At 50.5% G+C, this 25,324-nt stretch overlaps 2 protein-coding genes across 8 annotated transcripts in view; both read left to right on the top strand.

Moving 5' to 3' along the window:
* The window catches only part of TRIM9 (tripartite motif containing 9), a 70,304-nt gene extending 60,978 nt beyond the window's left edge, over positions 1-9,326 (top strand). For all 7 annotated transcript variants that reach the window (XM_077935940.1, XM_028722408.2, XM_028722325.2 and 4 more), the window contains 3 exons: positions 14-317; positions 1,601-1,763; positions 4,169-9,326. In XM_077935940.1, coding sequence (XP_077792066.1) covers positions 14-317; positions 1,601-1,763; positions 4,169-4,231 — 530 coding nt within the window. In that variant the 3' untranslated portion in view covers positions 4,232-9,326. The remainder of the gene's footprint in view (positions 1-13; positions 318-1,600; positions 1,764-4,168) is intronic.
* A 10,286-nt stretch (positions 9,327-19,612) lies between these two features.
* The window catches only part of PYGL (glycogen phosphorylase L), a 60,869-nt gene continuing 55,157 nt past the window's right edge, over positions 19,613-25,324 (top strand). The window contains exons 1-2 of the mRNA XM_077935618.1: positions 19,613-19,769; positions 22,867-23,111. Coding sequence (XP_077791744.1) covers positions 22,869-23,111 — 243 coding nt within the window. The 5' untranslated portion in view covers positions 19,613-19,769; positions 22,867-22,868. The remainder of the gene's footprint in view (positions 19,770-22,866; positions 23,112-25,324) is intronic.

Here is a 25,324-nt window from a genome sequence, read left to right as displayed (position 1 = left end):
GTGTCCATTGCAGTGGCCTGGTTTTCGTTTGACCCAAATACGGCCCACTCGGACGTCATCTTCTCCAACGACAACCTGACAGTCACCTGCAACAGCTATGACGACCGGGTGGTATTGGGCAAAACGGGCTTCTCCAAGGGTCTCCACTACTGGGAGCTGTCCATCGACCGCTATGACAACCACCCGGACCCGGCCTTTGGTGTGGCCCGCATGGATGTTCTGAAGGACGTCATGCTGGGGAAAGATGACAAGGCCTGGGCCATGTACGTGGACAACAACCGGAGCTGGTTCATGCATAACAATTCACACACCAATAGGTACGTAGCCCCAGAGCATCTCTTGTTCCCTCTGTCTCTTCCCCCCGTCCTCTGAACATTGGAAGGTTCAGGACACACAAAAGGAAGCACACAGTTAGACTATGGAACTCCCTGCCACAAGAGGTAGTGTGATGGCCACCAACTTGGATAGTTTTAGAAGAGGGTTACGATAAGTCATGGGGATAATTCAGACTGAAATCCCCAGGTGTCAAAAAAGGTTATTTATGTATGCTACTGCTGCAGTCCGTGTTTTGTTAGCCCCAAATTGGAAAATGAGCGAGGTCCCAACCAAAGAAGAATGGCAATTTAAGTTGACAGAATATGCACAACTCGCAGACTTAACATATAGAATAAGAGAACAAGAAGAACATATGTTTAAAGAAGATTGGGAGATGTTTATTGAATATATGGGAAATAATTGTGTACAGCTGAAAATGCTGGCAGCTGTTCCGATGCAGACTGAGTCTCCTCTAGTTCCGAGTCTGAGCCCGAGTCCCAGGCCATCACAGCAGCATTAAGATAAATTCAACAGTGTAAACAAGTTTTGATGGATGCAATAATGGAATATTGAATGGTATAGCTTTGATAAAATGTGCAGGGATTTATGATATGTAAAATGAACTGTGGAAAGATAAGAAGGGAAGTCATTGATATCTTAAGGATGTAAAATGGGTATTTTAAATGGTAAAACAGAAAATTTAATTAAAAATTTACACACACACACACACACACACACACACACACACACAGAGTTTTTTTCTGGGGCAACACAGGGGTACACATACCCCTAAACATTTTACGAATCTTTGTACTTTTGTCCATTTACTGTATTTATTTTTCCTGATTTGAACTATAAAATGGTGATTTTATTGAGTGAAAATGAGAGTACAGTCATACCTCTTGTTACGTTGGGTTCAGGTTATGTCTTTTCAGGTTGCGTCCCGCGGCGACCCGGAAGTACCGGAAAGGGTTACTTCTAGGTTTCACTGCTCGCGCATGCGCAGATGCTCAAAATGACGTCACACGCATGCGCAGAAGCGGTGAATCGCGACCCGCACATGCACAGATGTGGGTTGCATTCTGCTCATGTTGCGAACGGGGCTCTGGAACGGATCCTGTTCGCAACCAGAGGTACAACTATACCCCAAAACATTTTTTTTTAAGAAAAAGCACTGTGTGTAGAGAGAGAGAGGTTAGCCATAGACTTGTACGGTTGGAAGGGACCACAAATGTCATCTAGCCCAACCCCCTGAGCTAATGAGGAGCGCTTTCTTTCTCGGCAGGACTGAAGGGGGCATCACCAAAGGGGCTACAGTTGGGATCCTGCTTGACCTAACCAGGAGGACCTTGACCTTCTCCATCAATGAGGACCAGCAGGGGCCGGTGGCCTTTGAGAACCTGGAAGGTGTCTTCTTCCCTGCTGTCAGTCTGAACAGGAATGTGCAAGTAAGGAGGAGTGGGAAGGAGTCCGGGCCTCAGGGAGGAGAGACAGGGAGGCTTCTTGGATCTCGGGATGAAGCGCTCCCAGTGGCGTAGCATGGGGGGTGCAGGGGGGGCCGGCCGCACCGGGTGCAACATCTGGGGGGCGCGCTCACCGCCTCCGGAGTCGCCGAAGAGCCTCGGGCGCAGGCTGTAGCAGAGCCCCATGTCTCGCGGAACCGACGAGCTGGCAGCGGCTCTCAGCGCTCGCCGCGGTCCCCGCGTGTCAGGGCCGCGGAGGGCGCGCCAGGCAGCCCCTCCTCACAGCCCCGCTGCCGCCGCCGCTGCTGCAGCTGCTGGGCCATGTTGCATTTTCCTCGCCTCTCTGCCCTCCTCCTCCTCCGGGCAAGCGGCATCGTTTGGGCAGCAGCGCCAGCAGCAGCTCGCCTCAGATCACCTGACACAGACCCGCCGCCGCCGTGGCTACCTTACCGTAAATACCCCAGCCCAGGTAGCAGCAAGAAGAAGCTGGCAGTGGCAGCAGGTTAGGGGTTAGGGGGCACAAATTACTTGCCTTGCCCCGGGTGCTGACAACCCACGCTATGCCGCTGAGCGCTCCCATCAGTTGCTGGAGAGGGGCAGGGCAGAGAGTGGGAAGAAAAGAAATCAGAACAGGAAACCCAGAGTTGCGTTGGCTGGCGATGACGGGAGTCGTAGTCTAAAACAGGCGGAGGAACGCCAAGGACTAGAAACTCGCTTTGACGAAAAGCGAGCAAGCTGTGATTCTTAGGTTGCTGGGTTTAATATTCAGAATCAGTTTGGTACTCAAAGCTAGTGCCCTCAAGCAGGGCATTCTGGGCAGGGGTGGGCTGGGCAGCAGGTGGTAAAAATGTCCTGTTCTGAATTGCCCAAACACTCCAATTTTGCTACTCATAAACGGGGCCGTGGGGCAGGGCAGTGGGGGTGAGCAGTGTTCTGCCCAAGCCCTCGTTGTCTGCTCTTGTGTGGAATTAGGGAACATACACAACAATGACTAAAGCAAAGGCACCAACTGGTACTCAGCCGCCTCCATCCCCTGATCATTGGGAAGGGCAGTCCCACCAAAAAATTATTGGGAGGGCCCAAAGAGCTGGGCCCCTAGGAGTTGATGCCTATGGTGTAAAGACGGCGGGAGATTCATTCAATGTGTAAATATGGTCCTGCCATAATTGCCCCTCAAGTCCTAGTGACTTTCTGGGAATAAATAATAATAATAATAATAATAATAATAATAATAATAATAATAATAATATATTAAATTTTTATTTATACCCTGCCCTTCCCGCTTCAAAAACCGGGCTCAGGGCGGCTAATAACAAATTTAAAACACTGGGACTCTTCAGGATCAGGCCCCAGACGTAGTTCAGATGATGCCTGAGGCAAAGGATCCGGTGCGGACTGAGACTCCTCTGGTTCCGAGCCCGAGTCCCAGGCCATCACACATACAGACAGAGGGATATGGTTCTGTGAGCATGGGAAGATCAAATCCTGCCAGCTGTGATGGGATTAAAAATGCCACTCCTTAGGGCCCGCTCAAGACATTTTGCTGCCTGAGGCAAGGGGCAAGATGGTGCCCTTCCCCAAGGCACAGGCAGAAGCCCACTGGACTGGTGGTTGAATCTTACTCCAGTACTGGGGAAGGGAAGTGTCTTCCCCTCCAGTTGAATGCAACATGCCAACATAGCACTCACAATCCCCGCAGCTCAGCATCTGCCGCCTGAGGCTGCTGCCTCACTTTGCCGCATCGTAGGGCCGGCCCTGCTACCTCTTGTTGAACCCTGTACCCAGAACCTCCAAGTGTCCCTATTTTCCAGGGACGTCCCTGATTTAGAGACGCCGTCCCGGTTTCTGATTTGATCCTGGAATGTCCCGATTTTCATTGGAGAGTATGGAGTTATCCAACCCCCAAGCTGTCTGAAGGCAATCCTGTATAGGGAAGTTTTCTTTTAATGTTTAATATTTCATTGTGTTTTTATATATGTTGGAAGCTGCCCAGACCCAAAGTGGCTGGGGCAACCCAGTCAGATGTGTGGGGTATAAATAGTAAAGTTATCATTGTGGAATGAGATGTTCCTACAGTGGTACCTCGGGTTACAGACGCTTCGGGTTACGCATTTTCAGGTTGTGGACCGCGGGAAACCCAGAAGTACCAGAAAGGGTTACTTCTGGGTTTTGCTGCTTGCGCATGCGTAGAAGCTCTAAATCACGCTTCGCGTATGCGCAGAAGTGCCAAATCGTGTCACACGCGTGCACAGACGCGTTGTTGCAGGTTACAAACGCTGCGGGTTGCGGCCGTGCCTCCATCACGGATTACGTTCGCAACCTGAGGCTCCACTGTATTTTCATTGGAGAAATGTTGGAGGGTATTTGCAGCAAGTGCTCTTTGCTTTCAGGTGACGCTGCACACCGGTCTCCCAGTCCCGGACTTCTACAACGCACGAGGCTCCATGCAGTAAGGAGTCAGGGGGCGCCCGGCGGCTTTTTCTCAGGACACACCGAGAGACCTGCGTTCGTTTTCTTCAGGAATTGACCTCATGGGAGAAAGGAGGAGAATATCTGGTCGTCTGGTAACTCCAGGCCAGCGGAAACCAAATTTTTTAAACAAACAAAACAGACAGACAAAAAGCGGGGTGGAATCTAGAGAAGAGAAAGGACCAAGCAGACTTTGGGCACCCGCCAGGGCCACCCCTCTCCGCCTTTCCAGCCCCACCTGTGCTCTCTCTCTGTGTGTGTGTGCACGAGTGTGTGTTTGCTTTGCTAATTTTGCTCTTTCGGCTGACGACAGCGTTCCTGAAGAGAGCCTGAGATGCGACTCTCTCAAATCAGCTTTTGGGTTCAGTTATTCTTTCAGTTTGCGATTTCCCCTTTCCCCTAAATGTGGATCAGATTCCCAAGGGTTGGCTGAACCAACTTCCGGATTCTCCAGCCAGAAGGAAAACTGAGCTTCACTTGCTACGTATGGAGAGTTGTGCATATAACATCAGCGAGACTCCCACCCCAAGCCCCTGGGCGGGCAAGAATTGGGTGGTCCTTGAAGGGTTTGCAGAGAGTCCAGCTGACTTTAGCCCCCTCTGTCCTCGTGGCCTTTCTTGCTGAATAATTCCTTCTCATAGACATCAGCTTGGGATCACCACTTAATCAACATACAAAGCCATGCAGGTTGATGAATCAAGCCCTGGGAGATGGGATTTATCTTAATTTTTTCCCAGTCAAAGCAGAGAGTTGGGGGAAAGGTCACATGATCCCCCCCCCCATGTCAGTGTTTAGCTTTTCGTTTTTTAAAGATCAGGCACCCCTTTTTTTGATCCAGAGGATGCGCAAGGCAGTTCAGCACAAGGCACAGAACACCGGTATAAACAAATCAACGCTGGAAAATAATAATGTTGGTTATGAAGGATGGTATTTTAGCAGGGCATCCTTTGGGGCCTAGCAACTGAGGCCTGGTTCTCCAGCCCAGATGTGATGGGAGCTGCTCCCAGTACCAGTGGCGTAGCGTGGGTTGTCAGCACCCGGGGCAAGGCAAGAAATTTGAGCCCCCTAACCCGTGGATTTGCGCCCCCTAACCCGTGGATTTGCGCCCCCTAACCTGTGGATTTGCCCTAACCCCAGATGTTGCGCCCGGTGCAGCCGGCCCCCCTGCACCCCCCACGCTACGCCACTGCCCAGTACCCACATCTGAAGTGGTGCAGCTCAGATACAGGTCTAACAGCCCTGTGAGGGTGAGGTGTACGATTTAGACGACTCTATGGAGGAGTCCTCAACGCTTCAATCAATGTATGAAATTAGCACCATTTTCAAATTTGGAATTCTATTGGCAGAACTTCGTATTTGAGTTCTGAGTAAATTATCACTTTGTAGGAGCAGAACATTTCCATTTTCAGTGAGTTTCAAAACTCAAATGCCAACATTCCAATTTCTGAATGCTCCCCCCAAAATGCCACCCAGAAATGCCCCCCCGCCTGCATTCAGCAAATATATCCAATATCCCTTTTCTTTTCTGATTGGGATGGATGGTTGTATTTAGCAGAACGTGACAATCTTCTGGCTCAAGTTAATTGGCTGCTTATCCAGACATTTGTCCTGTACCTCTGTAAACGGAGGGGGGGGGTCACCAATCTGTCTCTGAACGCCTGAAGTAGAAGGAGGCACCCACAATTTGCTCTAGTGTGCAACAAGGGCCCTTTGCACGCTAGAGACGGCAGCTCCCGTAATGCACTTCTGTTTCTCATTTGTTTACATCGGCCTTTGCTATCCTGATATCCTCTCACTGTTTCAGAAGCAAAATGTGAGAGGTCACATCCTCCTAGTCCTAGTACAAAACCTCAACAGACCGTTGAATCTTGTTTCAACATCCTCCGCTGAACCCCAAGGGCGCAGGACAGGTTGCATAACACGCACATACACAGAGCTCCCGCCGCTTGGCACCCTTCAATATTTGCCGCCTGAGGCAGCCGCCTCATGTTAGGGCCAGCCCTGTGGGACATCCTTCGCGCTGCGGTGATTATCGCAGCTTTGACTGGAAAGGGCTTCTTACATGGTTGTTTTGTGTGCTAAGTCAGTTTGCAGAGATGCGACTCCTGACTGGTCACGGTGCAGGGAGAGATTTCAGACTGGGAGAGAACCATATTCACAGCAAGGCTCCAAGGCTGGCTCTTAGATATACAGTGGTGCCCCGCAAGACAAATGCCTCGCAAGACGAAAAACTCGCTAGACAAAAGGTTTTTCCGTTTTTTGAGTCGTTCCGCAAGACGAATTTTCCTATGGGCTTGCTTCGCAAGACGAAACATCTTGCGAGTTCTTGCGAGTTTGTTTCCTTTTTCTTAAAGCTGCTAAGCCGCTAATAGCCGCTAAGCCATTAATAGCCGCTAATAGCCGTGCTTCGCAAGACGAAAAAACCGCAAGACGAAGAGACTCGCGGAATGGATTAATTTCATCTTGCAAGGCACCACTGTATTCAAGTTTCCCTTGTAAACCAGCCAATTCGTTGTGTTTCATTTTCATGCCGTAATAATCCTCCATTATCAGCACCAGTCAAACAGTCATCTTCCTTCCTCTATCTCGCTATATTTCCAAGGCAAAGAGGCTTGTGCCTTTGACATCCTGACCTGGTTCGCAGCCCCATTTAATTGTTTGTGACATCAGTCACTGTGGCCGCAACCTCATGCATGCTAGCATGGGGGTAAGCACACCTTAATGCAATTTCCTTCTGAGTAAGCATGCACAGGGTTGCTCGGGGACAAGTCTGCAGTCCTAAACACACTTAACTTGAAGTAAATCCTGTTGAACACAGTGGGACTTGCATGGCTTCCTTTTGAGCAAGCAAACAGGATTGCATATAAGTGTGTAGACCATTGGGAGTCCAGAGATGCAGGTATTAATTAAGAATAAACTCGTGCATGGTCTGAAACATGGCAGAGGCAGGTACCTGCCGCTGGACCTCCCTCGAATAGCACACCTCTTGCCTTGTGCTTGATGCTGGGCTTTGTAGTCTTGGACTTACTGATTGCTTGCTACAGATATCAGAGGCAAGCACCCATGGGTGGCTTCCATACCACGTAGGTAACTGATGAAACCAGCTCTTTGGCTAGTCTGATGCTGTATTAACAATGTGAGATTCCCTGACCACGTCTACACGGAGCTGTCAATTTTGGATAACCCGCTCTAAATGGGCAGCTGCTTTTTTGCTCGGTGGGGGGGCTGCTTGCGGGGTCCTTTTTGATTCTGCAAACAAGCTTGACGTGGCATGTTTCCGTTTTCTCTGACTACATCCCGGTGCATAGCATCCATCTCGCCTCATATCCACGTGTGTGTCAGGGCATAGTTTTGCATAGCAGCATTTCAAAATTAGCTACAGTGATGACTTTGCCTTAAAAAACCAACAACTACGAGGCAGATCTAGCATTCCTTTGTGGTCAACGACAGACATGGAGAAGGGAAGAAAGAAGAGAGCAGGAATGCCTTCCTTTCACAATCTCAGGAAATTAAATATTCTCATTGCCATGGCTACCTCTCGCGGTTGCCACCTTCCTGGTTTGAAACCAGATCAACCAGCACTACCCCCACCAATCCAAACACACTTCACCTGTATCACCATAATATTATTATCTGCTCTTTGCATTGTTTGATTAACTGTGTCGCAGTGTCAACCCAGGCTGGCTCTCTGTCATTACGTTTCTGCCGAACTGGAAGGAACCACGTTGCAATGAAATACTCATCCACCTCTGCTCCCGAAAGACCCACCTAGCAGCTGCCTCTAACTGCAATTTGAGATGGGCGCAGTGCATGTGACCCAGTAAAATGCGAGCGCAGATAAGGCTTCGGCAGTTGCATATTTGCATGCGTTTCCATGTATCAGTTTACACCGGGGGTAGAAGGATTTGCTGAGCATTTGCTGAGCAATGCCTTATAAGGAAACTAGCCTGGATTATGCCTGAGAGCAGGCAATGTGGTCAGGAGGTTGGTAGGAGGCTGGTAGCTGTCAGCAGGTGGCAGGTCAGGACCTGGGACAGCTCCAGAGCATCAGAGATGTTGTTCCAACAAGAATAGAAGCCCTTGTATTTCAATGGTGCAACCCTGGATTTTGTGGAAGCCCAATCCTTCAATGGGACAGCACTCTGTCTTGGAGTCTGGCAGTTTTGTGGCATTTGTGATCTCCAGAAGGGGGGGGGGCATAAATGATAGGGATGCTGATATCTGTGGTCATACCAACCATCCACATTCCATTTTGGAGGAGGCAACTTTAGAAAACCTTAACAAACCCTTCCATCGGAATCTGTTCCCATCTTGGGACCGGCTGCTAAATTTGGCGAATGTCATGTACATACCCCATGATGCCTCAAGTTCATCCCATGTGGTTGGTGCCATAATATTCTCTCTGTAACACGGACAGCATGCTGCTCTGACCTTTCCTTTTGCTTTCAGATTGGTGGCGCTCTCTAGAGATACTTGTCTGCGGAGGGTTGAGATATTGTTTTCTTTCTTCTACCATTGTTTCTCATCGCAAGTTATTTAAATTACGTATCTGCTTTGATTCATTTAACCAGGAGTGGAGATAAATCAGGAATGGTGGGAAGAAAACAATCCAATGTAATAAATGTTAACAGCAAAAAAACACACACACAAAAACCCAAAGCAAAACAACAAAGGAGATGTCTGTAAATAAATAATTGTTCCCTTCTAGGATTTCCTTCCCCTTAGAACTGATTTTTCTCTGTTATGGTGACGTTGTACCAGCATTACGTTAAACATAATTTATTGAATGGGTGCTAACCTCGCAGCCACGCTCTTCATTTTTCTGGGCTGCAGAGGAGACAGGTTGCAGGGTGACGCCGATCTCCTCCTGGGCTTGGGTGGCTGGGCCACCTGCGGCCTTCTTTTCCCATCAGCATCGATCTTGCTTCTTGATGATGTTCCTGATGCATAGAATAGATTCCTAGTGACTTCGTAACATGTCGTTGGCAACTTATTGCAATCCTTAGCTGCAGACAGCCGCCCTCCCAGGCCCAAAGGGGGTCCTGTGTGTTGTTCTAATAAAAGATTTTAGTCAGAGAATTGCCAGTGTTTCTGACTGTTTCTTTTTTGGGGGGAGGGTGCCTGGATCTGGAAGAGGAAGTCGGGGGGAGGGAGTGTAAGAGGACACCTACCAAAATACAACCCGAAGCCCAGGAGTGTCTACAATACAACATCTGCCCGATAATATTAATAAATTAATGTGCTGGTCCCGTGGGTTACCCGAGAGCCGAGGTTCAAGTCCAGTCCGTGGTCTAATAATAATAATAATAATAATAATAATAATAATAATAATAATAATTTATACCCCGCCCTCCCCAGCCAAGACGGGCTCAGGGTGGCTAACAACCAATAATAAAAACAAGTTGATTAAAATACAATTTAAAAGATTAAGATACAACATTAAAACAATTAGGGAGCAATCTCATCCCTAAAGGTGCAATGTGGAGGCAGTGCGTAGTAGCTGAATCTGGGTGCAGGGCAGGGAGTCGGGTGAAGTCAGAAGCAGGCATGCAAGCAGGGAGTTGGGTGGGGTCAGGAACTCTGGCAGAAGAGCAGGACAGGGTTCAGGCAGGAACTAGCAACCAATAATGCTCCCGCAACCTGCGACTGGGGCTGGCCAGCTTTTATCTGCCCCGAGGCATAGGGCGGCCCCGATCCTCTGGTGACTTGCCTCTCCTGGCCTGGAGGCGAGCACTCCTCCTGCGGGAACTCAGTTCTCTCCGCCTCTCTGCCCTGAGCCTCTGCAGCTCCGGAGAGGCTGGAGGGTTACCGGACCCAGAGGCAACCTCAGCTTCCTCTGACGGGGCTGAGAGTGGAGCACCTGCAGGCAATGGGTCCAGTGGCGTAGCGTGGGTTGTCAGCACCCGGGGCAAGGCAAGTAATTTGCGCCCCCTAACCCGTGGATTTGCGCCCCCTAACCCATGGATTTGCGCCCCCTAACCTGTGGATTTGCCCTAACCCCAGATGTTGCGCCCGGTGCGGCCGGCCCCCCCTGCACCCCCCACGTTACGCCACTGAATGGGTCCTCCATCACCTCAGGAGCCAGAGCAGACTCAGCTGGTTCTTGTTGCTGCAGCTGATAGGCAGTCTCTCTATTGGTTATGCAATGTGTTCTCCTGCTCTTAAATCATAGCAAGGATAATAACAGCATGGGTTACATTGGCCGGATGCCATAGAGGACAAAGGACTCCTGCACTTTTAACAGTTGTGTAGAAGAGGGAATTGCAGCACATGTACATTTCATGGCAGCTATTAAAAGCGCAGGAAGTCTGTCTGTTTCCCCCTTCTAATCTCCACCCCCATTGTTCTGCCAGGACACTGAGGTCCAGCGCCGAGGGCCTTCTGGCGGTTCCCTCCCTGCGAGAAGTGAAGTTACAGGGAACCAGGCAGAGGGCCTTCTCGGTGGTGGCACCCGCCCTGTGGAACGCCCTCCCATCAGATGTCAAAGAGAACAACAACTACCAGACTTTGAGAAGACATCTGAAGGCAGCCCTGTTTAGGGAAGCTTTTAATGTTTAAAAGACGACTGTATTTTAATACTTTGTTGGAAGCCGCCCAGAGTGGCTGGGAAAACCCAGCCAGATGGGTGGGGTATAAATAAAAAATTATTATTATTATTATTATTATTATTATTATTATTATTATTATTATTATCTTAGCCTTCCAGGGCTGCACATCTCAAACTGCAATTCTAGGGCTGCCAGCTCTTTCGTTGAGCTCCTGCAACTTGGCCTTTAGTAATGATGACATGTATTTCTGTGCTACAGAAACAAATCCATCAAATGAATCCAAGGCACAGCTGTTGAGTTGACCGCCCTCTTCCTCAGCGCCTCTAGAAATATGGTCTTTCTGTGCAGTCTCGCAAGCCCCAATAAGGCAACTGATCAAAATCCATATTTTTGAAATGCTGGTGCTGCCATTTTGATTTTGCAGCATTCCCCCCCCCCCCCGAGGGGAAAACGGGCTACGGTATCATTTATTTATTTTTAATCACCGCCTGCTTTCATTTTAAAAACTAGCCAGAGTTCAAAAGAGACCATTGTCCCCCAGCAGATGGAGCCAGAGTCACATTCTGTTCCCAGACTTCGCCAACCTAGTGCCATGTTCAGAGAGGCTTCCAGGTGTTGAAACACTGAACAACTTGAACAACTTTGGCTCTGTAAAAAAAAAAGCTCAACAACTCTAGCTCCCCCCCCCCAAGTCAAACCCATTTTTGCAGGCAAAATAAATAAATAAAATAAATAAAAATTCAATGGACTTGACAAGAAATTTTCTGCACCGGGTACCACCTGACCTTGCTACGCCACTGGCCATGTTCCACATATTCCGTGGTATGAATGGCACCGTTTTCATACCAAAACTTCCCCTGAATCTTCCAAAAATCGGCTTCATGGGATAGACAGGAATTTTAGCATGATGACGGAAAAAACCTCACACCCCACTGTCTCCACATCATGTTCCTCCCCCACACCTCCTTTGCTCACTTCTTCTTTAACAGGAAAGTCCCAGATGTTGTAACCTTTCCTCTTGGCTTGCATGGCCGTATCTTAACTCTTCCTAAGAAAGAGGGGGAACCTCCCGCCCGGAAACCAATGTCCCCACTGTGGAAGGACGTGTGGATCCAGAACTGGCCTCCACAGTCACTTATGGACTCATTGCTAAAACCGTGTTGATGGAAGGCAATCTTACTCGGCTACGAGGGATCGCCAAAAAAGAAGACTCTCTAGCCCCACCGAGGATTGAGCCTGATCCCGGTTTGGGGACTCCAGATGTTGGAGGGTTTGGCTAAGTTGTTCAGCGGGGGCGTGCCTATGGATTGGCAAGATTGGCCCCTGCCAAGAGGGCAGGCCCAGGGGGCACAAATCTCTGTGCCTCCTCACTCTGGCTTGGAGTGGCTAGGAGCCAACCCAACTGCCCACTCCCCAAGCTGCTCTTCCCCTGCTTTGGGTGATTCCTATGGGTGCCCCAGCGGAGGAATCTGCTTCCTAGCATGGGCCACGGCAGCAGGGTCCCCTCCTAGGTTGCCCAGTGGTGTACTTAGAAGTGCAGCTCCCATTCAGCTCCTTGCCAATGGGGCAATCGAGAGAGCCTAGGTACGTCTCTATTGTTGAAATACTGTATATAATCGAGTAATTGTTGTTTAGTCATGTCCGACTGTTCGTGACCCCCTGGACCAGAGCACGCCAGGCACTCCTGTCTTCCACTGCCTCCCGCAGCTTGGTCAAACTCATGCTGGTAGCTTCGAGAACACTGTCCCACCATCTTGTCCTCTGTCGTCCCCTTCTCCTTGTGCCCTCCATCTTTCCCAACATCAGGGTCTTTTCCAGGGAGTCTTCTCTTCTCATGAGGTGGCCAAAGTCTTGGAGCCTCAGCTTCAGGATCTGTCCTTCCAGTGAGCACTCAGGGCTGATTTCCTTCAGAATGGAGCGGTTGGATCTTCTTGCAGTCCATGGGACTCTCAAGAGTCTCCTCCTGCACTATAGTTCATTCAAAAGCATCCATTCTCCAGCGATCAGCCTTCTTTATGGTCCAGCTCTCACTTCCATACATCACTACTAGGAAAACCATAGCTTTTACTATACCGACCTTTGTTGGCAAGGTGACGTCTCTACTTCTCAAGATGCTGTCTAGGCCTGTCATTGCCCTTCTCCCAAGAAACAGGCATCTTTTAATTTCGTGACTGCTGTCACCATCTGCAGTGATGATGGAGCCCAAGAAAGTAAAATCTCCCACTGCCTCCGTTTCTTCCCCTTCTATTTGCCAGGAGGTGATGGGCCCAGTGGCCATGATCTTCGTTTTTTTGATGTTGAGCTTCAGACCATATTTTGCACTCTCCTCTTTCACCCTCATTAAAAGGTTCTTTAATTCCTCCTCACTTACTTATACTTATACTTATACTCGAGTATAAGCCGACCCGAGGCACCTAATTTTAGCACAAAAAACTGGGGAAACTTATTGACTCAAGTATAAGCCGGTTCACCACACAAACCGGGTGGTGGTGGCAGCAGCAGCAGCAGAGGAAGAGGAGGAGGAAGGAGCAGCCCAAAAGGACCCTCACTCGAGTATATGCCGAGGGGAGCTTTTTCAGCATAAAAAATGTGCTGAAAAAGTCGGCTTATACTCGAGTATATACGGTATATAAAAATAATAAGAAGAAAAAAATTGTTCAGTAGCACCTTAAAGGTAAAGGGACCCCTGACCGTTAAGTCCAGTCGCGAACAACTCTGGGTTTGCGGCGCTCATCTCGCTTTACTGGCCAAGGGAGCCGGCATACAGCTCCCAGGTCATGTGGCCAGCATGACTAAGCCGCTTCTGGCGAACCAGAGCAGCGCACGGAAAGGCCGTTTACCTTCCTGCCGGAGGGATACCTATTTATCTACTTGCACTTTGATGTGCTTACGAACTGCTAGGTTGGCAGGAGCAGGGACTGAGCAATGGGAGCTCACGCCGTCGCGGGGATTCGAACCGCCGACCTTTGATCGGCAAGTCCTAGGCTCTGTGGTTTAACCCACAGCGCCACCCGCATCCCTAAGTAGCACCTTAGAGACCAACTAAGTTTGTTCTTGGCATGGGCTGCTGTGTGCTGTTGTTGAGGCTTTGCAAATTAAGCAGGTGTTGTTGTGGCAAAGAGTGTTGGTCTAGGACCTGAGAGACCAGGGTTCAAATCTCTACTCAACCATAAAGCTCACTGGGTGACCTTGGGCCAGCTGCTCACCTCAGCCCAACCTACCTCACAGGGTTCTTGTGAGGATAAAATGGGGAGCGGAAGAAGTAAATAGGTCGCTTTGAGGAAATATATAATTTTGAAACAAACAAACAACACAGTGCATTCCCAGTTCAATCTCCATGCAGGGATGGGAATGCCTCTCTCTGTGAAATCCTGGGGGGCTGCTGCCAGTCAGTGCAGGCATTATGGAACTAGAAGGACCACTGGATCCAGCTCAGTAGAAGGCAGCATCTTGTGTTCCTCTCCGACTTCCTTCCTGCAGGAAACTCCGGCTTCAACATCCGATTTCCCCCCAGCAACCGTAATGCAGGAAGCTGCACAGAGCGATGGCTTCAGGATGGATTGATGTCAGGTCTATATTCAGTCGCAGCCGGGGTGGGGTGGCCCTCCTCCTGCAGCTCCTTTGCCCTCCTCTGAGGTGCAGCAGGCACCCCCTGCTGTGCGCAGTCCACCCTGCTCAGCATCTTTGCATCCTTCCCAGACCCAACATCAGGGAAAGCTCATTTCTGCTGTCGCCTCTAATATCACGGGCCTCAGCCAACCCTCTCAAGCAGAATTATCGCGGGCGCTGTCGCCAGGCAAAGGACACCCTCTCCTTGACTTCTAAATTCCATTTACAAGGGCCCTCTGAGCTCCTCTTCTGTCTGGAGTTAGCATCTCCTTGATGGGCAAATGGGATCTAAGCTCCCTTTCAGACTATAATCCTATCATTGGCTCTTGGTTCAGTTGGAGAGGTTAGGGGAAGCAAGACTCCATGTGACAGATCAGGTGTGCGATGCGGACCGGTTTCCAATTTCTGCATGTCATGTATAATTCTGTGAACTTATATCACATCGCCTCTCACCGGCCTTTCCCCTAAACTAAACCCAGAAGCCCCAAATGCTGCAACCATTCTTCACAGGGGACTCACCCCACCCCCTTAATCATTCTGCACTTCCAGACTGTCTTCAAGGGCAGCCCCATGCAGAGTGCACTGCAGTAATCTATCCCAAATGTTATTAGTGCATGGGTCACTGATATAATAATAATAATAATTTATTATTTATACCCCGCCCATCTGGCTGAGTTTCCCCAGCCACTCTGGGCGGCTCCCAATCGAGTGTTAAAAACAATACAGCATTAAATAGTAAAAAATTCCCTAAACAGGGCTGCCTTCAGATGTCTTTTAAAGATAAGATAGCTGCTTATTTCCTTCACATCTGAAGGGAGGGTGTTCCACAGGGTGGGTGCCACTACCAAGAAGGCCCTCTGTCTGGTTCCCTGTAGCCTCACTTCTCGCAATGAGGGAACCGCCAGAAGGCCCTCGGTGCCGGACCTCAGTGTCTGGGCTGAATGATGGGGGTGGAGACGCTCCTTCAGGGATACAGGACCGAGGCCATTTAGGGCTTTAAAGGTCAGCACCAACACTTTGAATTGTGCTCAGAAAAGTACTGGGAGGCAATGCAGATCTCTCAGTCCTGGTGTTATGTGGTCCCAGCGGCCGCTCCCAGTCACCAGTCTAGCTACCACATTCTGGATTAATTGCAGTTTCCAGGTCACCTTCAAAGGTAGCACCACGTAGAGCGCATTGCAGTAGTCCAAGCGGGAGATAACTAGAGCATGCACCACTCTGGCGAGACAGTCTATGGGCAGGCAGGGTCTCAGCCTGCGTACCAGATAGAGCTGGTAGACAGCCACCCTGGACACAGAATTAACCTGTGCCTCCATGGACAGCTGTGAGTCCAAAATGACTCCCAGGCTGCGCACCTGGTCCTTCAGGGGCACAGTTACCCCATTCAGGACCAAGGAATCCTCCACACCTGCTCGCCTCCTGTCCCCCAAAAACAGTACTTCTGTCTTGTCAGGATTCAACCTCAATCTGTTAGCCGCCATCCATCCTCCAACTGCCTCCAGGCACTCACACAGGACCTTCACTGGTTCTGATTTAAAAGAGAGGTAGAGCTGGGTGTCATCTGCATACTGATGAACACCCAGCCCAAACCCCCTGATGATCTCTCCCAGGGGCTTCCTATAGATATTAAAAAGCATGGGGGAGAGGACGGAACCCTGAGGCACCCCACGAGTGAGAAGCCAAACCCTCTCAGTCCAGGAATGTCTATAGCTGGTGAACCAACCACAGGTGGCCATAAGCCCTCCTTGCCACCGAAGTCACCTGTATCTCCGGACACAGCTTAGAATTGTGAAGCACTTCCAAACTACTTACCTGCTTTGGGGGGGGCACCTCACCTAGAATAGGCCAGCACCCTGATTCCTGAACCTCAGCCCCACTGACTCATATGACCTCTGCCTTGCCAAGATTCCGGTTTGGTTTATTGGCCCCCATCCCTGCCTCCAGACACCAGTTCCGTACCTGAACTGCCTCTCCTGATTCAGATGGACTGGAGAGATAGCATAAAATGTCCCTAAAGCTATTATGCCTAGCAAGTTGGGTCTCTGTGTTTCCTGCACCTGCGAAGGCTCACGTGCTCTTAAGAATACAAGAGGAGCCCGCATGCTGGATCCCAGTACGTTTCAGAGCACAATTCAAAGTGTTGGTGCTGACCTTTAAAGCCCTAAATGGCCTCGGTCCAGTATACATGAAGGAGCGTCTCCACCCCCATCGTTCAGCCCGGACACTGAGATCCAGCGCCGAGGGCCTTCTGGCGGTTCCCTCATTGCGAGAAGTGAGGTTACAGGGAACTAGACAGAGGGCCTTCTCGGTGGTGGCACCCACCCTGTGGAACGCCCTCCCATCAGATGTCAAAGAGAACAACAACTACCAGACTTTTAGAAGACATCTGAAGGCAGCCCTGTTTAGGGAAGCTTTTAATGTTTGGTGTATTCTGGTATTTAAATATTTTGTTGGAAGCCGCCCAGAGTGGCTGGGGAAGCCCAGCCAGATGGGCGGGGTATAAATCATCATCATCATCATCATCATCATCATCAGGCCAAAGGGGGGTCTCATACGACAGCTTTTGTTCTCAGAGTGGCCAACCAGAGGCCTCTGGGAATCCCATAAACAGGACCCAACCTACCTCACAAGGTTCTTGTGAGGATAAAATGGGGAGCAGAAGAACCAATTAGGTCACTCTGAGCTCCTTGGAGGAAAGATATAATTTTGAAACAAACAAACCACACAATGCATTCCCAGTTCAATCTCCAGGCAGGGAGGGCAATGCCTCTCTCTGTGAAATCCTGGGGAGCTGCTGCCAGTCAGTGCAGGCATTATGGATGTTATGTACTGAGTTGAATAGGATCCAAAATGCAGCAGTCTGATTGGTCCTAGAACAATGCAGCAGTATGATTGGTCTGCAGGAGCCACCCAATCCAGCTCCAGATGGAAGTGAATGCACAACCTGATTGGCCTACAGGAGAATCCCGGAATTAGCCAATCACATGCAGCCCATTGTGTAAATAGTGAATATAAAGCAGATACTTTGGGGAAACTTTCATTCCTCCTCACCACTATGAGCTGAATAAAGAGCATGAAATCCACTCTCGACTGAGTATATTTCAATGGAGCTAGAAGGACTACTGGGTCTGGCTCAGTAGACGGCAGCATCTTGTGTTCCTCTCCGACTTCCTTCCCGCAGGAAACTGCACAGAGCGATGGCTTCAAGATGGATTGATGTCAGGTCTATATTGAGTCGCAGCCGGGCGGGTGGCCCTCCTCCTGCAGCTCCTTTGCCCTCCTCTGAGGTGCAGCATCAGGGAAAGTTCATTTCTCCTGTCGCCTCTCATATCACGGGCCTCAGCCAACCCTCTAAAGCAGAATTAAGCAGGACCCGACTGCAACTCCGTTTGCCTCACCTGTGATTCCCAGGAACTCGGAGGCACACTGTCTCTGACAGAGAGAGAAAACATGGTAGCCATTGATGGCTTTCCTCTTCATCAATTTGTCTAATCCTCTATGAAAGTCATCCAAATCAGTGGCCATCACTGCCTCCTGAGGGAATCGTTATTATTTTATTGTTGTTGTTGTTTAGTCATTTAGTCATGTCCGACTCTTCGTGACCCCCTGGACCAGAGCACGCCAGGCACTCCTGTCTTCCACTGCCTCCCACAGTTTGGTCAAACTCATGCTGGTAGCTTCGAGAACACTGTCCAACCATCTTGTCCTCTGTCGTCCCCTTCTCCTTGTGCCCTCCATCTTTCCCAGCATCAGGGAGAGCATTGCACAAACAGGGAACCAGTGTTTAAAAGGCCCATTCTCAAGTTGCCATGCTCCAGAGCTGTTGTGGAGGGGAAGGTCACACGAACTAAGGGCCTCAGATGATGATTGCAGGGTCCAGGTGAGATCATATGGGGAGAGGCGGTGCTTGAAATATCACAGGCCTGAGCCATTTAAGGCATTGTAAGTCAAAACCAGCACTTTGCACTGGGCCTGGAAACTAACTGGCAGCCTGTGAAGTTCGGCCAGGATAGGCGTAAGATGCTCAAACTGTCTTGCCCCAGTGAGCAACCAAATTCTGCACCAGCTGAAGTTTCCAAACCGTCTTCAAAGGCAGGCCTATGAATAATGTGTTGCAGTAATCTAACCTAGAGGTTATCAGAGCATCTGGTACGCAGGCTGAGACCCTACCTGCCCGCAGACTGTCTCGCCAGAGTGGTGCATGCTCTGGTTATCTCTTGCTTGGACTACTGCAATGCGCTCTACGTGGGGCTACCTTTGAAGGTGACCCGGAAACTACAACTAATCCAGAAAGTGGCCGCCGAGACCATATAACACCGGTCTTGAAAGACCTACACTGGCTCCCAGTACATTTCCGAGCACAATTCAAAGTGTTGGTGCTGACCTTGAAAGCCCTAAACGGCCTCGGCCCAGTATACCTGAAGGAGCGTCTCCACTCCCATCATTCTGCCCAGACGCTGAGGTCCAATGCTGAGGGCCTTCTGGCAGTTTCCTCACTGCGAGAAGCCAAGTTACAGCGAACCAGGCAGAGGGCCTTCTCGGTAGTGGCACCCGCCCTGTGGAACGCCCTCCCACCAGATGTCAAAGAGAACAACAACTACCAGACTTTTAGAAGGCATCTGAAGGCAGAATGAAGGAAGAGGAACCCTTGCAACTGCCTACCGATAAGCTTTTGCAAGAAGCTTCCGCCCCGCACCCTTCCTCACCGTGCAATATTTAAATGCATATTTTAACCACGGACGTTTCTACCCCAACGCTTTCCCACGGTGCCGTTTCACTGCGCCTTTTAATCCAGACGCCCTAAACGCCATGCGTGCAAATCGCTTAGAAACCTAAAACCGGCACGGAACTGGTTCACCAACGAACCAATAGCTTTGCCTACTCAGAGGTAAGGCCCTTTGAGCTCAATGGGGCTTACTCTCGGGTAAAGAGGGGGTGAGGGCCGCCGATTTCCGCTTCACGTCCCAGCCTGCCTGCCCGCCCTGCCCTCGGGGCCTGGCAAACTCCTGGCTGCGCCTGCCATCCCTCCTGCAACCGGAGCAACGCCAAAGCGGCTGGGGAGGGAAGAAGGAGCACCGAGGGAGGGGCAGCAGCCAGTCCGGAGCCCGATCCCGCCCCGCTTCCCCATTCCAGGGCTGCGCTGCTCCGCCCGCCCCTTCGGGCAAGGAAACTTCCCTGTCCAGCGATTAGGAGGCGGGGTCCCGGGGCTAACAGGCGTCCGCCTCGGCCAATGGCAGCCTATAAAAAGAGGGGCGGGGGCGGGCCTTGGCTCTTTCCGGGAAAGATCCTCGAAGCGCCTTTGCGCAGCACCGAACCCCGAAAAGAGAGGGGACACCATCCTCCGACGCCCCGGGATCCAGCGCAGGTAAATGCTTCGCGATGGGCGACGCCCGTCGGCGCGCTTGTCCTGCTTGGCGTAGCTCCCTGGGGGGGGGGGGGAGGAAGAAAGGGAAAGTCCTGCAGGACACGCCCCAGGGGAGAAAGTTTGGGGGGCATTTGGGGGCGGGGAGGGTGTCCCCCATTCCCTCCCTCCAACCCCTCGCAAGTAAGCGCGCAAGAAGGGGGAGCGGTCCGGGTGGGCGCTGCTGCAAACAGTGCGTAAAAGCGCACAGGGTAGAAGCGAGGTAAGCGGGTGGCTCTGAACTTTCTCGGGTGCAAGGAGGCACTTCCTTGGGGTGGAGGGGGACCCCCCACTCATGCGCACACCTCGAATCTTCCAGCCTTCTGAGGGGGGGGGCAACTTTCTTCAAGGATGTTTTGCTCCCCTCCCCACGGAAGAGTGGAAGGGAAGAGTGCAGGCGGTTCTGTGTAAGTGATTTTCCTTGCCTGCCAGGCAAAAAAGCCACAGTTCACACGTGACTCTGAAAGAGGCGTGTTGCACTTCTGAGGTCCGCAAGAGGAGTGTGAACGCTTCCGTCGGATGCGCGTTCTCTGGGGGGGGGGGGGGGAGAGCCCCTCATCCACTTTAAAGGTCTCAATCTTTTCCCCATAGAGACAGCTCAGAAGTGACGCTGCGCTTCCGTGCACGCACTTACTTGCCGGAGAGTAAGCCGCATAGAACGCAGTGGGAGTTAATTCGGAGTAAGCGTGCTTACATTTGGGCAACACAGTGCAATCCCAAGTATGCTTACTCGCGAGCAAGTGAGGTCTCCTTCTGAGTAAAAATGCTCTGCATAGGGTGTCATTTCTGCCACTGACCCTCTCTGACCCACAAGTGGGGCTTTCCCCAGGAACAGTTAAACTCATTGATTTTGGACCTTCTCAAACCTAAGGCTTGAATTGCTTTTGGGATCTCTACATGGGTGTCTTGTCCCACTGATCAAGGTCTTTAGGTTGGAAAGGGTCTGAATTTGACTTTTCTGCATCAAGAGGCAGTGTGGTGTAGTGGTTAGACTAGGACCTGGGTGAGACCGGGGTTCAGATCCCCACCCAGCCATGAAGCTCACTGGGTGACCTTGGGCCGGACCTCTCAGCCTAGCCTACCCCACAGGGCTATTGCAAGGATTAAATGAGGAGGGGGGTGCACTGCCGCGAGCTCCTTAGAGAGAAAGACGGGGGGGGGGTATAAATGCAAGCAATAAATAAATTTATTTATTCTCCAGTCTGATGGGAGTTGTAGTCCAAAAATCTGGCAGCCTACTTTGTTATGTTCTTGTGTAACTCTATTTGCAAGTGGGGTTGTTTGCCACCCTGGACTCCTTTGGGACGAAGGGCAAGATACAGATTGCAATAACCAAAGCAAAAATAAAATATTCGCACTGGGATAGCTTGAGACTCTTCAGGGTCTTCGAGTCCCACAGTGGGCAAAAGTCTCCTGCGTTGCAGGGGGTTGGAATGGATGACCCTCAGGGTCCCTTCCAACTCCAGGATTCTGTGAACTGACCAAAGTCCAAAGCGGTTTGGAGAGAGACGTAGCCCATTGTGCTGCAACCAATTTATCTGGGCTTTTCATGAAAGCCCAAACGGGGATCCAGGACTCGTGTGCAAAAAGGAAGGAGGAAATTGAGGTTCTTTTCTTGCTGCCTGGCAACTTCCCCTCTTTCTCAGGCAGAAAAGGTTTTCTCTGTCATTGTGACTGGCCTGGTTAGCACTGAAGCATGTAATCTGGGTATGGGCAGAACACTTCAGGCTGCAGTTGAGAGTTCCTATAAAATAATACTCTTCTAGACCCCCTTCTGCCTGATACGAGACTAGGACCCTGCAGGACTTGATCTCCTCCCGCAGGGCCTGTAAGACAGAGCTATTCCGCCTGGCCTTCAATTTGCATTAGCCTGATCCTCTGTTCCCTTTCCCCTTTCCTCTTCTATGAAGAAACCCTTTCTGGGACCCCACATTTCAATTCTTCCCTGGTCTCCTTGCTGGCCCTGGTATGACCAACTTGGCCAGTTAGCCCTGGTGGTCACTTGATGTCTACTGACTGGGTTCCCCTCCCCCAATGACCCCTGAATTTTTGAATTTTATTGATATTGATGCTGCATTTTCTGTTCTGTTTTATGCTGTTTTTAAGTCGCATTTTAATCAATGTTTTATATTTGCTGTTAGCCGCCCTGAGCCCGGTTTTTAAACCGGGAAGGGCGGGGTATAAATAAAAAAAATATTTTTATTATTATATGACTTGCTAGCTGCCTAGGTACAGGGTGAATGGGTGTTTATTTGTAAGAGTATTCCATCATGTAAGCCTGCATTTGCAATCTGAGGTGGTGCACCCCAAGCTCTGATTTCCCACCTTTGCAAACCCGGTTGCCAATGCAGTGTTTGCAATAACTGACGTCGGCTCCCTCCCCCGGTTTCCAGGCCCCCCCCCCAATCTCCTGCACCTCTCATAGAAGCGCGCCACTCAACCTGAACCCGCAGGATGCAAAAAAAAAAAAAAAAAAGGTGAAACTTACGTAATTTTGTAATTTAAGTTTAGGAACTTAATTGGAGAGTTAACATCGAGATGTGGAAATATTGACGAAAGGCAGGATTGAGACTTGGACATGCTTCAAGGTTCAGACTATGGGAAGTCGTGAAATTAATAACTACAATTCGGAAGATAATTTGACCTTTTTAATTTTAGTTTTGTTGGATTATGATTTGATATGTTAATTGGATGTCTTTTATTTGGAAAATTAATAAAAATGAGCTAACAAAAAAGAAAGAAAGAAGGAATTTAAACGCCAGCCCAAACCCCTAATTCCACTTGTGTCCAGGAAAGGGGCAGTCTCCCAGCTGCTTCTTTCAGAGCTGAGCTCACTTTTAAACCAGACTCTTCCTGCTCTTCCTCCCTTCATTCAGTCGCTTCTCAGCCCCACAGAGGGAGGCAGAAGAGGAGGGAGGCTGGCCTGAACAGGAAAGGGCTGTACCCGGTCACTGGCCGGGAGCTCCAGAGGTCAGTGCCTTCCCAGCTGCTCTCTCTCCCTTGGCGGCTGGGCCGTATTGTGCGAAGGGCACCCAGCGCTGTCGTCTCCTTCCTCCGACAGCCATGTCTCGCCCTCTGACGGACCAGGAGAAGCGCAAGCAGATCAGCATCCGTGGCATCGTCGGCGTGGAGAACGTGGCGGAGCTGAAGAAAGGCTTCAACCGGCACCTCCACTTCACCTTGGTCAAGGACCGCAATGTGGCCACTCATCGCGACTACTACTTTGCCCTGGCCCACACCGTCCGCGATCACCTGGTGGGCAGGTGGATCCGCACACAGCAGTACTACTATGAGAAGGACCCCAAGGTGAGACATGCGGGGCAAGCCAGAAAGCGGCTCTTATTGCTGTTTTGACACAGTTGGGCTGTGGAACTCCTTGCCACAGTAGGCAGTGATGACCACCAACCTGAACTAATGTTGGCCTGGTGTCCAGCAGCCTCTTGCTTAGCTGGTCCATCGGGACTCGGATTTCTATTTATGATTTGGTTAAATTGTGGATCGCTCCATAGTTTATATAACATGCTTTTGATTGCTAGCAGGCCTCCATTTCTTGAACAGGTGGGATATATATTTTCAAAATAAGCAGGGGCAAAGTTCCCATGCTGAAAAATCAAGGAGTTCCAGGACCTAGCTTCTTTAAATTATTGTACATGGAAATCGCCTTGACTCGGTGATTTAGAAGGTGATTAATAAATCGGCGGTGGGTCCCTGCAGGTGTGTAAATCACCCCTTGACTGCTTCTTGGAGACTCTCACCTGGTGGTGTTAGGTGTGGTCCTTGGAAAAACAGGCCGGCTTGAGGTGGTGATGGATGTGCCGTCCTTGGTTGAATTGCAAGAGCCACATGCCTTTGCATGCCGCCGCTCCTCAAGGGGGAAATGCGATGTTCCCAGGTGAAACCGGCGCCATTGTTCCAGCAATGGTGAGGTCTGAGATCAGGGTGTTCTGCTTGGCAATGTGTGTGGCAGGACAAAAAACAGCAGCTCAGGTACCCTGCAAGGCTGTCCTCCTGTTGCTTTTGGGGACCTGGCTATATACGCACACATGACACAGTTGTGCAACATGTGCCTTGTGTAATGTCTCTAACACAAATAAGTGGGATGTCTTCAGCACCCTGGTCTCTCTCCCTACTCGGACACTGACAGTCTCTTAGGCAGGGAACTTGAGTCCTTGACCCAGGCCTCCTATCACTCACCTTTCATGCTAGTTTCCACATTTTTGTTGTTGTTTAGTCGTTTAGTCGTGTCCGATTCTTCGTGACCCCCTGGACCAGAGCACGCCAGGCACTCCTGTCTTCCACTGCCTCCCACAGTTTGGTCAAACTCATGCTGGTCGCTTCGAGAACACTGTCCCACCATCTGGTCCTCTGTCGTCCCCTTCTCCTTGTGCCCTCCATCTTTCCCAACATCAGGGTCTTTTCCAGGGAGTCTTCTCTCCTCATGAGGTGGCCAAAGTCTTGGAGCCTCAGCTTCAGGATCTGTCCCTCCAGTGAGCACTCAGGGCTGATTTCCTTCAGAATGGATGCGTTTGATCTTCTTGCAGTCCATGGGACTCTCAAGAGTCTCCTCCAGCACCAGAATTCAAAAGCATCCAGCGATCAGCCTTCTTTATGGTCCAGCTCTCACTTCCATACATCGCTACTGGGAAAACCAGAGCTTTAACTAGACGGACCTTTGTCGGCAAGGTGATGTCTCTGCTTTTTAAGATGCTGTCTAGGTTTGCACACTTTTTGTGAATGCCTCCATATTTGAGGTTGGAGGGCTGCCTCACAAAATGCGGATTTTGAAGGATGGCTGGGTTTAAGTTGGAGGCTTGGAGGCAGCAGTGCTCCTGAATCTCAGTTGCTGCAAATCCCAGGAGCGGAGAACTGTTCTTGTGCCTTGCTGGTTTCTGTCAGGAGACTGCCATCTGAATGGGGAGAGAGGCAGGGGGATACTCCGCAGATTCTGAGAAGCAGCTCCTCATCTGGCAGTAGGGAAGGCCACACCTCCAGTGGAGCAGAGGGGGAAAGAGGTAGCCGGGTGGAGGGAAGGCTCGAAGATGCTACAGAGATCCTAAGCTCCTCACCTGGCACGGCCGGCCAGGAGGCACACACTCTTCCGTCACCCTGCTTGTGCAGAGAGGTGAAACGGAAGGAGGGGAGGCAGAGATTTGGGGTGTCCAAGTTCTTAAGTTGGGGGGGGGGAGCCGGAAGGGGCCACTCCCGGAATCTGCAAGTGACTGAGACGGACATGAACTTTGTGGTTCTGCACTGTAAATAGTTTGCACAAATAAAAACCCACAAAAGACAGGTCGGGGTCCTGCCTGGTTACTCGTGAGCAACCACCTCACCGCCTGACAGTTTCCCATGGGGGCATCTGGTTGGCCACCATCAGAATAGGATGTTGGAGTACCGTATTTTTCGCTCCATAAGGCGCACCTAGTTTTTAGAGGGGGAAATCAAGAAAAAAAAATCAACCGGAGGGGCTGCGCACGGCTATGGCAATACCCCCACCTCCCGCAAAAGCCCACAGGAGCCAC

This window comes from Podarcis muralis, chromosome 1, assembly GCF_964188315.1.
Source record: "Podarcis muralis chromosome 1, rPodMur119.hap1.1, whole genome shotgun sequence".
Lineage (NCBI taxonomy): Eukaryota > Metazoa > Chordata > Lepidosauria > Squamata > Lacertidae > Podarcis > Podarcis muralis.
The sequence above is the reverse complement of the archived record's forward strand: the minus strand, read 5'-3'. Positions and strand labels throughout refer to the sequence as shown.